The following is an 18,791-nucleotide window of genomic DNA, read 5'->3' as shown; positions in this document are numbered from 1 at the left end:
CCCAAACAAAAAATGTTGGTGTGGATGCAGAGAGATAGGAACACTGATACACTGCTGGTGGGACTGCAAACTAGTGGAACCTCTGTGGAAAGCAATATGTAGATACCTCAAAGAGATACAAGTATATCTACCATTTGACCTAGCAATCCCATTACTGGGCATGTGCCCAAAAGAATAAAAGACATTCTATAAAAAAGACATCTGCACTAGAATGTTTATAGCAGCACAATTCCCAATTGCAAAGGTGTGGAAACAACCTAAGTGCCCATCAATACATGAGTGGATTAATAAAATGTGGTATATGTATACCATGGAGTATTATTCAGCCACAAGAAACAATGGTGATATAGCACCTCTTGTATTATCCTGGATAGAGCTGAAACCCATTCTACTAAGTGAAGTATCCCAAGAATGGAAAAATAAACACCACATGTACTCACCATCAAATTGGTTTTAACTGATCAACACCTAAGAGCACATATAGGAATAACATTCATCGGTGTCAGGCAGATGGGAAGGAGGAGGAGGGGATGGGTGTATACATACATAATGAGTGTGATGTGCAATATCTGGGGGATGGACATGCTTAAAGCTCTGATTCAGTGGTGGGGGGCAGAAGCAATATATGTAACCTAAACATTTATACCCCCATAATATGCTGAAATAAAAAAATAAAGAAAAATATGAAGAGCTAATTGGCTCTAGATTCCAGGCAATCTTCACTACACTACTCTGTAAGTCAAGGACAATTTTCAGGGCCATGAGAAAGTATCTTTCACTATCATGGTATGTGACAGAATTTCATAGAAGGCAAAGTGGTTATATTTGGTGCCTACCACCTCATCCCCAGCTCGTCTACCCTCTTTTGTCATACCGTCATCTGCTCCTACTACTTTCATTCTTTCCTAGGCCGTCCAAAATTTCCACTATCATTCTCTCACACATCTATTCGCCTCTAAGTTCCTAGCCTTCAGAATTATTCTTTCCACATACTTTTCAATTAACCCATTTACATGTTGAGCCAGTTCTAATGAGGAGTTAGGAGGAAATCAGTATAGTTTCCTGGGCTTATAGAAATTCTGATCATATTTTTATTTTAGTTATGTATCTTCCTGACTGTGCTATGCTTCCTGATTATTCCAGGGTGCTACAACTCTCAGCTGTCACCTTGACCTCCTTACACTCCAGAAAAAGGGACATCAACAACTTAGCACTCAACTTCTAAAATGTTGCCTACACCTGATCTTAGCTCCCTATGGCAGAGTTTTGCATGAGAATTGACATTTACTCTATTCCACTGTCTTCATCTGTATTGCATTAAAACAAAAACAGATGAATCTTCTCTGAGCCCTAGAAATAATTCATACTTGATGAAAATAGCATCAGTCCTGGTTACAAAGAAAGTCAGTGGGACCCCAAACTCTCTTACCTGAGTTAGATCAAGTAATGTAATCTACTCTCCTCAAATGGTAGATCAATTCCCTCCAGATTTTGTGAGACAACAAAAAGCTTCAATCATTTTATAGCCACAATTTCTAAAGAGAAAAATTAGAATTAGTTTGAGTGATGCCAGGAACCACATGACAGATACTGGGAGTTTATAAAACACAGAAACTGAAAACATCACTTAGGCATTTAGGTACCATGAAAAGCTAAAAGGAAATATTGAATAGAGGAGTAGAAAGAAAGAAGGAAGGAAGAAAATAAGCTGGTTCCCCCTCCTGGAACATTCTCTTCTGGTCAAAATCTTACCCTTCATTCAAGATCCAACTTAATGTCATCTTCTCAGAAACAAAAATGTTCCCCAATACTGTTAGCAAAAGCCATAGCTTTCTCATCTTGATACTCTTGTCCATATCTTACCCAGAATGCATGTATAACAAATATATATGATAAGAATTAAATTACAGATTGAATTAAGAGGGGAAGTAACTAAGCCATAGTCAGAGACAGATCAAGTATCCAAGGACAGGCTGGATTTATATCTAGTCTGCTAAACTGTAAAACGTTTGTTTTACGTATGTTTTATAGGATAGTACTTGAAGTAGGAGTATTTTTCTAGGTTCAGAAGAGGATAATTTCACATTCTGACTAAGATTGTGATCTTTTCAAAAACAAAGAGTCCTGAATTGTTTTCCTGAAGTACAAAAAAGGTTCTAATTAATAACCTTGAATATTGGTGACCAAATGATGGTACTGAGTCTTGGGAATAGTCAGTCCTTCCTTGATTGGATTTTCATGGGAATTATCCCTCAGAGTCCACACTGATTTTCATCCAGGGAATAAAAAGGACCAAAAATTAGAAGGGAAAAAAGTGGCTTCTGGGTATTAAATGTAATGGTGCTGTAGATTAGTGTATAGACTTATCCAGAATTGCTCTAAAAAATTAACGTGCAGAGATATTTTTGTGTAAAGTGAGTCAATAGAAGTAACTGAGAAGTCCAGCACTTAAAATACTTGAGAAGAAGAGCTGGAAGGTGAAATGGTAACTGTATTCTAGCACTAACTAGAGATTTCATGGCAGAAACACCCTCTTCAATGAGGGCAAGGAAGTAACAGGAAATGAGAAGACACAGAATGGACAGATATTTTTTACTTTAGCAATTTGTATTTTCTAGCTATTTTGAGGCCCAAAACTCAGGACCTTACACTATAGAAATTTTTTGTCGAAGAACACTCTCAACTCATGAAGTGTTAATTACTGGAGTATAAGAGGACCTATGTCAGAAAGTTTTCAAACAAATATATACCCTTTCCAGAAAAATCTTCTTTGACCATATTTAATAAGAGGTTCATATACTTTTCATTCACAGTCCTATGACCTTTTCCTTTGTTTCTATTCTTGCCGTTATCCTTCAGATGATTATTGCTTCATATTACCTCTTACAAAGAACTATAATTGATTATCGCCAACAGCACACACTGCCATAACCTGATCAGTAAGGCAAGCACCATTGCATGATGCAGAGCACATGGCCAATATTTAATAAATTTGTTTAAAAATTGTTTTTTTTTAGCTTCACTTGGAAACTTTATCAATTAATAAAAACTGGAAGCAGACACAGGTTATGGGCCATGTGCAATACATACAACTTTATCCAGCACCTTGAGGAAGCACACCAGACAAAGGCAGTCACACTAAATTTGAATTTGGTGGTAGTGCTTGTACAACAAGCTTATATTTGGCATGGAGGGAAAATGCTGTAATAATTTCTTGCTACCACATAAAATACAAAACACAAAATTAAGTGACACAGAAGCCAAGTTAATATTAGCTTCCACTCTGTTCCCAACAAGCTGCTGTATTTCTACTTTTTTTTCATTTTCATTTCTAGTGTTTTTAAAAATTTTTTATTTAAAAATCTGTTTGATTAATATTTTTCTGATGTAGATTAGAATAATTTTTGCAATCAATAAATGTAACCAAATGGTTGATCCCTCATAAACACAGCCTCTATCAATGAGCAGCTATTATAAGAATTCAGTGAAGTAAAGTCATTGTCTAGGCTTTGCGTGTTTGTAGATAATGTAAAATTGACATTAAAAATCCATCTATGTGCTATTTACAAGGCATATACCTAATAACATAAAGATACAGAAAGGATGAAAGTAAAATAATAGGAAAATCATCATAATGATAAAAAATTTAATTCACCAGGAACATTCTAAACTTGTATATAATTAATATAAAAGCTTGAAAATACATAAAGAAAAATTGATCAAATACAGCATTTTTTCTACATAATATACAATGTCAATACATTTCTTAGTACTTATAAGTCAAGCAGACAAAAAAAGATAGCAATGCTATGGATTTGAACAAACATGAGCAATATTAATGATTAAATAAACAATCATGATCTAATTGAAATATATAGAACTCTATTTCCCACAATAAGAGAATATACATTTTTTAAAAACACATATGAAGCAATTATAAAAACTTTTAAGTGTCAGGTAGTTAAAAAAAAAGAAAAAGAAAAACCTATGAAGTAAAAGAACATAAATCTTAGAATATTTCAAAGAATATGACCTCAATATCTGACTATAATCAACTTATAAGTTTATAAAAGAGATATATTTTTAAAATTACCATGTATTAAGAAATTCTAAAATTTCTAAATAATTTTGGTTTCAGTGAAAGATTTGTGAAAATTTTAGAGTAGTTAAAATTTGTGAGATGTGAAAGCTTATTTGTACTTTAATGGAAATGTATACCTGAGAAAAGAAGAAAGCCAAAAAATTAAGTAGTATCGAACTTTTTAACATAAGTTAGAAAAGGAACACAATAAATTCAGAGAAAATAGATAGATAAAAGCAAAATCAAAGATATAAAAAATAAAGATAAAATAGAGGAAACCAAAAAACCTAGAAGTTGATTTTTTGAAGACTAATTATTAGGCAATCCTCTAGTTAACTTGATCAAGGAAAACAAAAGTATACACATAACACAGGGAGAGAGACAGAGGGAGAGACAGAAACAAAGACAGAGACAGAAGTAGAGAGAACCCAGAAAAGAATATACTCATAATTTACATAAAATAGATTATTTTTAAAAAGAAACTTTAAAATACTATTAAAAACTTTGATGCCAAGGAATTTTAAAAATTAGATTACTAATAGACAAATTTTTAAAAAACTGTATAATTTCTCAGAACTCATTCAAGAAAAGTATCCTGAAAAGTCTGATATCCTTAGAGAAACTGAATAAATAATTAGAATATTTCCTCAGAGAGATAACCAAGCTCAGGTAGTTTTATGAAGCAGGCAACTCTACCAAACTTTGAAGAAACAGATCATTCTAATCTCTTGCAAACTCTCCCTTATAACCAAAAACAGGGAATATTTCCCTAATTTATTCTATGAAACAAGTATAACCTTGATACCAAAACCAAACACAGGATGAGAAAGAAAAATTATAGGCCAATGATGGGCACACTAATAGCTCTGACTTAAGCATTATAAAAGCTATCCATGTAACAAAAACATTTGTACCCCCTTAATGTTTTAAAATAAAAAAATAAATAAAAGTTATAGGCCATCTTAATCTTGAACTTAGATAGAAAAACCATATATATGTGTATATATATACATTCAAATACACGTATAACTTTATCCAATCATGTTGAAAAAAGAAAATAGGCCATGAATAAAGTGGGTTCATTCTAGGAGTGTAAGATTGACTTAAAGTAGAAAATACATTAATGTAAGTAACCATACTGACAAATTAAAGAAAAAAATTGATTATCTCATAAATGTAAACAAAAAGCATTTGGTAAAATTCATCACCTATTCATGATTTAATAGAAAAAATAGTTAATAACTAGGCAATCCACTGGAATTTCCTTAATACAAGAAATATAAGGATTACAAGAGAATTTCCTTAACCTGAAAAAGATATCCACCAAAAGTCTACAGAAAACATCATTCTTAATAATGAAAAGATTTATTAATAATGAAAAAATGCAAATTAGGACATCAAGACATCATTTTATATTTACTAGATTGGCAAAATTAATAAATCTTACTCTGCGAAGTGTTGGTAAAGATTAAGTAATCACAGTATTAATTAATGCAACCACTCTGGACTACAACTTGATATTATTATAAAAAGTTGAATATTCTCATTCCCTATGTTATAGAAATGATGCTCTTAGGAATAAGCCCTGGAAAAACTCTGGCACATACATACTGGGAGACATGTACAGGAATGTATACTACAGTAGCTATTAGAAAAAAATTAGTAAAGTATTAATCAGAAAGGAATTAATAAATAAGTCATGTATATTCTCACAATAGACTATTAAACAGAAATATAATGAGTGAATTATAGCTATATGCAACAACATGGACAAAATTTAGAAACATAATATTGGGGGAAAAAAGCAAAACAGCAAAAGTGTTCACATAGAATGCAACTATGTACATAGACTTTACAAAGGAGTTAAATTAAAGAACATGTGGCTTATAGACATATATTTATTTAATAAAATTGATTTCCATAACAGAAAAAGAAGTACAAGCAAAAAATCCAGGAGAGCAATTGTTTCTGAGTAGGAGACACACTAAAGAAATAAGAAATGAGAGAGTAGAAACAATCATAGACGGGTTCACAGGTGTTTATCTTACTATGCTTTTTAACTCAAATGTACGTTACAGATTTTGTAAATATATAAAATTTCGTAACAGAAAGTAGAGCAAATCAGTAGATAACATTTTTTTTACATTGCAGATTTGCAAACATTCAAATTAATTATGAATCCATTGTTTGCAAAGGTAGGAACAACTCTCACTTCTCATTCACTGTTGGTGACAGAATTTTAACTTGGCCTAACCATTCTAAAGGACACTTTTACAATATGTAAGCAAGCCTTGCAAATACATTTTGATTCAGTAATTTTATTTCTATTAAGTAGTCATGAGGAAGTAGTTAAAGCCATGTATATATAAGGAGGTATGTTATACCATACCTCCATTGAGGAGTTCTTTATAACTAAAAATTGGAAATACGTAAATGTCCAGCAATGAAGTATTGACTAAAGCTACATAACTACATCCATAAAACTGATTACCTTATAGCCATTAAGGAATACATGCAAGAAGTATATTTATCAGCATGAAAGAATTGCATATCATGTTGTTAAGTGACCAAGGTGGATGGTAGAACAATGTGATCCTATCATGTATGCTATAATTTTTAAATGCAGAAAGGGAAATTTAAAAGGAAATACACTATAATTTTTACAGTTATATTTGAGTGAAATGATTTTCAATGCTTTCTTTTCTTTTCTTTCTTGAACTTATCTATATGTCATCTACAAATATACTTTAGACCCCAATTTGTTGATCCTAAATATGTTTATTTTAATATTTTGTGCTAAATCTACTAATTTTTTCCATTTCTCTCCATTTCTTGAGATTCTAAAGGAAAGAGTTATTTCTATCTCCCACTCCACTTTTATTTACCACTGTTCATGGGCAAATGGGCAAAAAAATTTTAATAATTATTGACTTCCCACTATAGGCCAGTCATCACTCTAGGTACAATGAATGAGAAATCATGGTTTCTGTTTTATGGAGCTTACATTCCTGTGGAGAGAAACAAAATAATATAAAACAATCATTCAAATAAAGAAACTAGTTAGCTAGGTGTGGTGGCTCAGGCCTGTAATCCCAGCACTTTGGGAAGCTGAGGTGGGAGGATCACTTGAGGCCGGGAGTTTGAAACCCAAAATTGTCTTCAAGCTCTGAGATTCTTTCTCCTCCTTGATTTAGCCTGTCATTAAAGCTTTCAACTGACTTTTGAAATTCTCTGAATGACTCTTTCATTTCTTCAAGTTCTATAATATCCTTTCTTATGTTGTCTATTTCATTAGTGACTTTCATTTTCTCATTGATTTCCTGAAATATTTTTTGGCTTCTTTTTGTTGGTTTTCAACTTTTTCTTCAATTCCACTCATCTTATTTGCCATCCATGTTCCGAATTCCATTTCTGTCATTTTGGCAATTTCCTTGTGGGTGGAGTCCACTGCTGTAGCTCCATTGTGTTCTCTGTTTGATTCACTTTTAAGCTCCATTCACTTCCATAAACTTCTGGACCACTAAATTTTTGTTCATATCCATAATTAATCAGTATATGAGTGTATAAAAATGAAGTGTTGTACTAAAAATTTAGCACATTGGTTTCTCTGGAGATAATCATGTGACTAGACTTAATTTTTTTGAGTTAATATTTACTAATTTTCAGGAATTAATTATAATGGGTAATTACCAATATTTGTAAAATATCCTATAAGATAGTACAAAGATATTAAATAAAAACATTTTGATTTGTTTCCCTTTTTCTCTCCAGTGTCTCATTATGAGTTTTTATATCCTTTGGTTGTACTGGCCTGAACAAATGATTCTCTAGAGGCAAAGGAGCTCATAAATGATCATGCTTTTGCAGTATTATTTGGTTACTGTCTTGTTGAGGTCTATGTAATTAGCTTTATATGTTCTTTTGGCAAGGTATCATATGGCACTTCATGTCAGAAAACACAAGAAAATCTCAGTCAGAGTCCCTGAAGATGCTGTTGTCTTTATACAGGTAAAATGGAAGGACAGAAATACATTTAACATTGGGAAGAGTGGCTTTAGTCTCAGACATGGTTCTTCTGTTGAAATTGGTATGGACATGACATGAGTCTTATCCTAAGGAGAATAAGTGTAATCCTAAAGAAAAGTAGATAGCAGCCAGAATAAGGAATTGAATAGCATAGGAGAATAATCATGAAAAAATTTATTGACATACTGGAAAATGTTAACTCACCTTGACTTTGAACTAGAATTACATTGTGCCTAGGGAAATGTGAGAGACATTAGAAAAAGTCAAATAGCTTTGTAATGTTTTGGATTCAGTATAGGTTGTAATTAATTGCTATGTTCTCAGTGATGGTTACATGAATGATTATCATCTTCTGCCACTTGGCAAACAGGCAAGAAAATTGATGACATAACAAGGTTATTATATTTTTATCTCAATTTGCTTTTTAGAAGAGATGAGTATAAATTGATCATCTTCTGTAACAAGGGAATCGAATTTATTATGATTTTGTCAAGTTTGCAAGATGGAAAAGAGTCTTATCAACAGCTGAATAGAAATAAAAGACATGGAGACCAAAAAACTTAAAGCTGAATAAATAATTTTCAATGTAATATTTAAAAATGTGATGTGGAAAATTTAAAAACCAAATAATACATAAAGCTACCATGAGATCTATTTAGTTTTCCTGGTCTCTTAAGTGGTTTATAATTAGAGTGTTTGTATTAATTTTACTTATAAATTGTAAGTAGAATGGAGAAGAATTTTAAGAATGTTGACAAATGAGAATTTTAGGAAGGAGGTAGAACATAAGTGAGAAAGTGGTTCTAAGAGGAAATATAAAAGGTATTGCAAAAGACTTAAAGGTAAGACCTGAAGGTATGAAATTACTGGAAGAGAATATTGGGGAAACACTTCAGGACATTGGTCTGGGCAAAGGTTTCTTGAGTAAGACCTCAAAAGCACAGGCAATCAATGTGAAAATGGACAAATGGGATAACATCAAGTTAAAAAGCTTCTGACCAGCAAAGGAACCAATCAACAAAGTGAAGATACAAGCTATAGAACTTGAGAGAATATTTTCAAACTATTCAACTGACAAGTGAATATATAAGGAACTCAATTCAACAGCAAAACCCCCAAATAATCCAACTGAAAAGTGAACAGAAGATTTGAGTACACATTTCTCAAAAGAAGACATACAAATGGCAAACAGGTGTATGAAAAATGCTCAACATCACTAATCATCGGAGAAATGCAAATCAAAACCATGAGATATCATCTCATTCTAGTTAAAATAGTTATTATCACAAAGATAGAAAATAATAAATGTTGATGAGGATGCAGAGAAAGGGGAACACTTGTACACTGGCATTGGGAATGTAAATTAGTATAGCTGGTATGGAAAACAATATGAAGTTTCCTCAAAAAACTAAAAATAGAACTACTATAGTATCCAGCAATCCCACATGTGGGTATATATTTAAAAGAAAAGAAATTAGTGTATCAAAGAGATAACTGCACTCCTGTGTTTACTGCAGCACTATTCACAATAGCCAAGATATGGAATCAATCTAAGTGTCCATCAGCAGATGAATGGATAAAGAAAATGTGATACATACACAAAATTGAATATTATTCAGCTACCAAAAATGAAATCCTCTCATTTGCAACAATAATGGATCTGGAAAACATTATTAAGTGACATAAACCTGGCATAGAAAGACAAATAGCGTATGTTCTCACTCATATGTGGGACTATAAAAGTTGATCTCATGGAAGTAGAGAGTAGAATGATGTTTACCAGAGACTGGGAAGGGTAGTGGGGAAGGAGAGATAAAGAGTGATTGGTTCGTAGGTACAAAACTACAGTTATGTAGAAGGAATAAGACCTAGTGTTCAGTAGCACAATAGGGCAACTATAGTTAATAATAGATTGTATATTTCAAAATAGCTAGAAGAGAAGATTTGGAATGTTCCCAACACAAAGAAAGAATAAATGTTTGAGGTAATGAATATGTCAATTACCAGATTTGATCATTACACATTGCATCCTTGTATCAAAATATCACATGTACCCCATAAATATATACTATTATGTATCCATAAAAATAAAAAATGAAAAATATTATTACTCTTTATGATTACAAAAGGTATTGACTTTGATGTCAATACAAAAGGTATTGACTTTGATGAATGGAAAGCTAGGGTAACTTAGTTTGTTGCATTTATATATATAAAAATTTATTTGAAATAAACAGAATGATTTGTATTGCCCACAGGCATAAAAAGTAAAAGTTGAGATGGTCTTAAGTTAAAGGAGGCAGAATTTTACTTAGGTATAAAGAGGGTTCTGTGACAATTAAAGAAAGTTAATATGCAGAAACCTTGAGCTGTGTGAGGTGTTGAACATGCAATATTTTTAGACTGAGTAGGAAATACATATGAACGAGGGTTCAGATTTGTACCTTGTTCATGCCTATGAGCTATCTGTACATTATTCTTTAACTTGATAACTCTATCATTTGGAACCCAAGTTACCAATGTTTCCTTCATCTATAAACGATTAAATGTCTGGGAATCTGTTTTGGTTGATTGGTCAGTTCTATATGGGTGGAGAAAAAGGATTAATCACAACAGAAGACGAAGAGTTAGGCCTTGTCTTTTGCATCATGGATATTTAAAAATGGTGAGTAAAAGTAATGTGTGTAATACACACTGAATACCTTATTATTAAACTTTATTTTACTCCTACAATTTACCCTGAGACATTAGTATTATTATTTGCAATTTTATAAATATATAAACTGAGGCTCAAGAGTTTAGGTAACTTGCTCAATATCACCTTGTCAGTGGCTGAACCATGGTACAGACCTTGATTTCTGAAAGTCTGTATTTTTTCCACTATGCTATGTTGCTTCTCTAAATAAAACTGAAATTACAGTAAAATGTGATAAATATTCACGTAGAGGCTTGAGCAAAATGCCTTCCACTATATCAAAATGCCCTTCATAGTTTAAGCTTTTAAGACCATGTGCTAAGTACTCTAGGGTAGTGCTTATCAAATTATCTTCTCATATTATCTTAGTTATATATATATTTTCCAATGCTTCCTGGACTGATACTTTAGTAGAATATAAAATCACACAGTTCAGTCTTTCTGTAATGTCAAATTGCTAGAGAAGTTTCTAAACATTCCCAATTTTGGTACCTAACGTGATACAATCTGGTAACTGACAGTTCATGGAACTGCTCCTCTCTGTGGACCACTTTTTTGTTGCTTCAGAGAATTTAAATGTGAATAAGTCATATTTCTGCCTTCTAGAAGCTTCCAGGCTCCTTGGTGAGGTAGACTTGTATCCAGTTTACTCAAATATAAGGGATAAGAAAATAAATGCTAGTAATATAAAGCAAGATCTCATTGCTATGATAAACATTTAATAAACCTTGAAGATAAATATTTTTCAGAGGTGGTGTGTGGGAAAGGGCTTCTTTGCCAGAATATAGGTTAGTATTAGAGTGGATACAATAGTTGACAAAAGGTGGATAGTTTTCTGTGATTAGAGACAGGCTATATGTCTTGAAGCAAAACCCAAAAACGTTTGGGGGCTAGATTGCTGTTACCTAGTTATCCAATTTTGTGTCTTATAAGGAACATTGAGGCAACTACCCTAACTGAAACCAGAGGGGTATTAAATGCAGAGATAACTTAGTGGAAGAGAGCTCCATATGACAGCTACTATCTTCTTTGTGTGATCACAATTTCAGAATCTGTGAGCATATTAGGTTTTTTCCCCTCTGCCCCAGCTTTATTAAGGTGTGATTGACAAATAAAGACTATATTTATGGTGAGCAATGTGATATTTTGTTACATGTATACATTGCAAAATGATAAATCAAGCTAATTAACATATTCATTGTCTCACATACTTTTTTGTAGTTAGAACATTTAGGATCTATTCTCTTAATAATTGTCAAGTATGTAATACATCATTATTACCTATAGTCACCTTGCTGCATTATAGATCTCCACCCTTTGTCCTTTCTAACTGAAACTTTGTAACCTGTGATCAATATCTCCTCATTCTCTTATCAGTCCCTACCCAGCTCCTGGCAACCACCAGTGTACTCTTTGCTTCTGTGGATTTGAATTCTTTATTTAAAAAACTTTATTTTTTTTTAAAATTTCAAAATATTAAGGGGGCACAAGTGATTTTGTTACATGGATGAATTATGGATGAACTCATTCGATTCTACATACAAGTGAGATCTTGCAGTATTTGTCTTTCTGTGTTTGTCTTATTCACTAAGCATAATGTTCTCCATATTAATCCATGATGTTGCAAATGACATGATTTCCTTCTTTTTTAAGGCTGAATAGTACTTCATTGTATATATGCCACATTTTCTTTATCCATTCATGCATTGATAGACACTTAGAGTGATTCCAAATCTTGGCTATTGTGAGTAATGCTGCAGAAAAATGTACTTATTTCATTTCCTTTGACTATATATCCGGTAGTGCGATCTCTGAATGGTATGGTAGTTCTATTTTTAATTTTTCAAAGAACCTCCGCATTGTTTTCACTGTTGGCTGTCGTAATTTACTTTCTCAACAACAGTGTACAAGGGTTCACTTACTACAAAGCCTCACCAAACTTATCTTTTGTCTTTTTGATAATAGCCATTCTAACAGGTGTGACACGATATCTCATTGTAGTCTTAACTTACATTTTGTAGATGATTAATGATGTTGACAATTTTTTCATACCTATTGGACATTCAAATGGCTTTAATGCTAAAACAGAAATAGGAATTCATAACTTTGATTTCTGTCTGTCCAGTTTAGTAATATAATTGTTATGATTTGCATTCTCTCCTGTTATTCTCCTTCAGGAGGCATTGCTACCAAAACAAATGGATGGGGCAAATTACTCTGTGGTGTCAGAGTTTGTGTTCCTGGGACTCACCAATTCCTGGGAGATCCAACTTCTCCTCTTTGTGTTCTCCTCTGTGTTTTATGTGGCAAGCATGACGGGAAACTCCCTCGTTATACTCACTGTAACCAGTGACCCTCACTTACATTCTCCCATGTATTTTCTATTGGCCAACCTCTCCTTGATTGACCTGGGTGTTTCTTCTGTCACTTCTCCCAAGATGATTTATGACCTTTTCAGAAAGCACAAAGTCATCTCTTTTGGAGGCTGCATTGCTCAGATCTTCTTCATCCATGTGATTGGTGGAGTGGAGATGGTGCTGCTCATAGCCATGGCGTTTGATAGATACGTGGCCATATGTAAGCCTCTCCACTACCTGACGATCATGAGCCCACGAATGTGCATCTTCTTTTTAGTGGCTGCCTGGATGACAGGCCTCATCCACTCTGTTGTTCAGTTGGCTTTTGTAGTAAACTTACCTTTCTGTGGTCCTAATGTGTTGGACAGCTTTTACTGTGACCTTCCTCGGTTTATCAAACTTGCCTGCACAGATACCTACCAACTAGAGTTCATGGTCACAGCCAACAGTGGATTCATCTCTGTGGGCTCCTTTTTCATACTGATCATTTCCTATATCATCATTATTCTCACTGTTCTGAAACACTCTTCAGCTGGTTCATCCAAGGCTTTGTCTACACTTTCAGCTCACATCACTGTGGTAGTCTTGTTCTTTGGTCCTTTGATATTCTTCTATACATGGCCATCTCCCTCCACACACCTGGATAAGTTTCTGGCCATCTTTGATGCAGTTCTCACTCCTCTTCTGAATCCTATCATCTACACGTTCAGGAATCAAGAAATGAAGGTGGCAATGAAGAAAGTATGCAGACAGCTAGTGAGTTACAGAAAAATCTCTTAAATAAATATCTGTATTGTGAAGAGTCCTCATTGAGTATTGAAGTTCATTGTGAAGGTCAAACTCAGAGAGAAACTTCTTTTTGTCCTATTTTGATTTGATCATCCACATTGATATTGGCTCTATTTTGTCTTTCATTTAGGAGGGAGGGAAATTTGGTTCTGAAAAGAGAAAAAAAATTACATAGAAAGTATTTAGAATCCAAAGATTATAATAATCTTGAGGCTCAATTCCTAAGGAATAATATTTATATGAAATAATTATTAGAAATATATAAGATGGTAGGCACTTTAAGTCCTTCAGAACAGAGAGAAATCTCTCCCTAATCCACTATAATCAAGTATGACCTCATCTTAAATTGACTATATCTGTACAAACCTTATTTGCCAATATGGCACATTCACAGGTACTCAGCATTAGAACCTCAGCATACCTATTGGACACAAATCAAACCACAGTGGAAGAATAGGTAGTATAGGTGAGGTAAGAACAGAAATGGTTGTAGTTTAGTTATCTATTTATTAGAGTAAAAATAAATTTAAAATAAACATAGTAGAAATAACTTTTGCTTTTTCATAGGCAAACAACTATTCTTTTTTTTTAAAAATAATGGAGCATATAAAGTCAATAGAAAGCATAAAAAATTATTCCTGTGAAGTATGGAATCTCTTACTACTGGGAAGATTACATAGAAGGCAAAGAATAATATTTACTGCATCTTTAAAAGAAGAAAGAAAAAATTTTTCATGTCATTCAAATAGAGAGAAAATCAAATTCTAGCCTTGTGTTAATGTAATATTTGACAATAAAACAATCTTAAGATTTTTTAGTAGACTCATCAAAGCTAAGCTGTGTAAACTTTGTCAAAATTTTAACATATGTCATAACTTCTATTCAGATTCATTATTTGAAGTTATATATATGTAATCAGGGCAAATAGAATTCACTTTCTGAACCTTCTACATCTTTCTCTATCCATTGGGACTTGTCTTTTGCTATTGACTTTCACTTTCACATTTTGGAATAACAAGACATTTTATTTTAGGATGAATCTACCTTTTTTTCTCCTTGATAAAGAAAACCAGATCCTATTTCATTGCATATTAGTCATATGTTTTGGCTATTACTTTTGGTTTCAATCAACCATATTAATTATGACTTTAATCAAAGAAATAAACTTTTATCTCATAAAGAGTACTTGTTAAAGAAAACTAGAGCCTGACAATAGTTATGTGATAAAAATGGTTTTATTCAGGAATTATTATAACAGGGGAAAGGAGGCCTCAGTATAGGATTGGGCTCAATTCCCAACACAAGAACAAATGGGGCTTTATGGCTAATTAGCAGGTTGTGGTGTCAGTGGATGAAAAATTATTAATAGAAGACATCAAGGGTAGGGAGAATTCTTGCTAAACAGACCTAACCGGATTCTTGCTGCAGGCAGGCAAATGTGGGGTTGGGAATTTGACCAGCTATCTAGGGTAATCAGATATGAAACGTGAAGGATTATTTCTACACTGACTTAGCAGAATTCTTGCTAAAATTGCATTATGCAGGTCCAGTAGGGAAGAGGGCCAAGGTTGAGGGTTAGCTGAGAAGAGAGATCAGAAAAGTCTGACTAAATTTTGGTCAAGGAGAGAGTCTTTGTCCACTCAAAGGTGGAAAATTGAGAATTGTCTGACATATTCACTTATTTTAGTAGACCAGCAAAACTCATGAGCACTCAAAATATAATTCTTTTTTAAAATTTCAAAGTATTACAGGGGTATGAATATTTTTGGTAACATGGATTGCTTTTTTTTAAATTTCAAAATATTATGAGGGTACAAATATTTTAGTTACATATAATGCCTTTGCCTCCCCCAAGCCAGGGCTACAAGCATGCCCTTCCCCCATACAGTGCTCACCACACCATTAGTTGTGAGTTTACTCACCCCCATCCCTGCCTCCCACCTGACGGGCACCCAGTGAATATTACTTCCATGTGCACAACTTAGTGTTGATTGGTTAGTACCAATTTGATGGCGAGTACATGTGGTGCTTGTTTTTCCATTCTTATGATACTTCCCTTCGAGGGATGGGCTCAAGCCCTATCCAGGATAATATATGAGGTGCTAGATCCCCTTTGTTTTTTGTAGTTGAGTAGTATTTCATGGTATACGTATACCACATTTTAATCCACTCATGTATTGACGGGCACTTGGGTTGTTTCCACATCTTTGCAATTATGAATTGTGCTGCCATAAGCATTCAAGTGCAGATGTCTTTATTATAGAATGTCTTTTTTTCCTTTGGGCATGGATTTCTTTTATAATGCTTGAGTCATGGTTATAAGTGTGCTCATCATTGTACCTATTAGGTAGATTTTCACCCATCCTCTCTTCCCCCGTCCCCCCTGCTTGATTTCCATTAAATTTTAGTTCCCTCTGTGCACATATGTGCTCATCGATTAGTTCTAATTTAACAGTGAGTACATGTGGTGTTTGTTTTTCCATTCTTGAGATACTTCGCTTAGGATAATGGCTTCCAGTTCCATCCAAATTGTTGCAAAAGGCATTAAGTCATCCTTCTTCATGGCTCAGTTGTACTCCATGGTATACATATACCATATTTTGTTAATCCATTCATGAATTGATGGGCACTTGGGTTGATTCCACATCTTTATGATTGTGAATTGTGCTGTAATAAACATACATGTGCAGCTATCTTTTTGATAAAATGACTTCTTTTCATTTGGGTAATTACCCAGTAGTGGGATTGCTGGATCAAATGGTAGGTCAACTTTTAGTTCTTTGAGGAATCTCTGCACTGTTTTCCATAGAGGTTGTACTAATTCGCAGTTCCACCAACAGTATATAAGTGTTCCTTTCTTTACTGCCATAGATATCCTATTTGAATCTTCTTAAAGGCAGTAAATGTTATTCTTAAAGTAGTGAAAATAAATATACTTACTATAATAACATGATTTGAAGATATAGATGCATTATAAAGGTATAAATAAAGTGACACACACACATACATACACACATACTTGCTCCTCCATGATCAATGTTTCAATATTCACATGCAATCTTATTTAAAAATCATTCAATGACTATCCACTATTACTGTATATAACACTAAAACAAAGTGTTAGGACAAGTAAGGATCTTAGAAGTTGTATCTCAGTGGAAAAGCTATAAAACTTTTATAATTCTAATTGATTGAACAAATAATTTTACATTTTTGATAATTTTAAATGCTTGCTTTAAACTCCATTATGGTAATATCAGGGAGAAGACCTATAGCTATTATATATAAATATTATCAAATGGTCTATGCTATCCAATTTTGATTATTTGAATTTGGATTCTTATATAAAAATGCTCTGAGCTGGTAATTTCTGTGAGAATTTTTTTCTGAAAAAATTGGCATATTTAGAATAGTAGACATTCAGTTTTCTCTATTTCTTGGGAATTTAGGGTATATTAGATTTAAGTAAGCACTTATTCATTTCTATAAAGGAATACTAACAGAGATCTTTGAAGAGGTTTTATATCTAATTTATTAGTATATCCTTGGAGTAGGAAAATATTTCACATTACACATTGAGAGAAAAAGTCTTCTCAGTTATGAAATACAGTCTCACATAAACCTCCTAGTCTTAGTTCTACAACTTCAGCTACAGTTCAAGACTGAGATTTACAAAAAAGTTGGAAGTATAGACAAATACATAAAATCTCACACCGGTCCTCTAAGAGCTGTTCTACTTTTAGTTAAGTCAAGAGAAATCCTTGCACAACACACAGATTTTTTTAAAAAAGCAAACTAACAAACCACATTCTCGATCATCTCTCATCTGATAGGCAATAAGTCTCCACTATTCCTATGGAGATTACCACATAATCAAATCACAAAATCAAATTTGTAATTTTTGCTATCACCAATGAGGAATTACCTATTGGACATGTACAAATAAGAACCAGAATTAAATTTGGCCAAAAGCAAGAAAAACAAAACAGAAATCAGAGTGTCAGTGAAGGTAAAGTTTTGCTGTTATTTGATATTTGTTATGGGAAGCATGAAGAAATATGCTTGAGCTTAAACAATCCACAAGGTGCATTGTTTGGGAAACACATTTAATTGGCTCCAGAAGATGTGTCCACCCGGATATTCTGATGAGATCTTTAGAGTGGTCAAAATATAATTTTTAAAAAGTTAAAAACACAGCTCATATAAAGTTCTCATGTGTCATTTATCTCACTGCTGAGGGAACCAGCAAGATGGTAAGCTGGTTCCAATTAAGTTTTGATGAAATCAGTTTCTAGGACTGAATGAATTCCCCTGGAAATGCTCTTCAAGACCTCTCTATTTTACCAATTCCGTAATTCTAACTGTGCCAATGTTTCATAAATGGGCTGAAGCATAGTGAACACTGTGGATCTTTTAAGAGACAAACTGTAACTGACTGTATAAATAAGAAAACGTTTTTTGATAGGTTTTTTTGTAGTTTTTTTATGTTTTAAGTTTTTAGGTCAGTAAGATTTATTGACTAGAATTTTATAACTTTTTGTTGTATTGATGTATTTTTTTTGAGTTTTTTTTAAGAAACAGTGGAGCCTCTTTGTTGTCAAGAGATAATTATAAAGTCTTATATTTAACATTACCTATTTGTCCAGAGAAGAGAAGAGAAGTGATTCTGTACCACAGATTGTGCCCAAGGACACATAACCTGTGCATAAGGCTGAAAAAATGACCAATATTAACACCTAGCTCATTATAATACTAAAATCCCCACCCTGGGAGGGACTTGTCCACCATTTTTTGATCATGGGATGTATGTACTAGCATGATTTCTTACTGTACTTGTGTGCCC

The 18,791-nt window shown here is 33.2% G+C and overlaps 1 protein-coding gene across 1 annotated transcript; it reads left to right on the top strand.

Annotated features, from left to right (window-relative positions):
• The first annotated feature begins 13,000 nt into the window (after window positions 1-13,000).
• LOC123640752 (olfactory receptor 4F3/4F16/4F29-like) lies at window positions 13,001-13,939 on the top strand. Its single transcript, XM_045555322.1, has one exon. It carries the CDS (start codon window positions 13,001-13,003, stop codon window positions 13,937-13,939), a length of 939 nt encoding a protein of 312 aa, XP_045411278.1.
• Window positions 13,940-18,791: the final 4,852 nt, after the last annotated feature.

The sequence above is a fragment of the Lemur catta genome, chromosome 1 (assembly GCF_020740605.2).
Source record: "Lemur catta isolate mLemCat1 chromosome 1, mLemCat1.pri, whole genome shotgun sequence".
Taxonomy (NCBI): domain Eukaryota; kingdom Metazoa; phylum Chordata; class Mammalia; order Primates; family Lemuridae; genus Lemur; species Lemur catta.
This window is presented reverse-complemented; position numbering and strand designations above follow the sequence as displayed.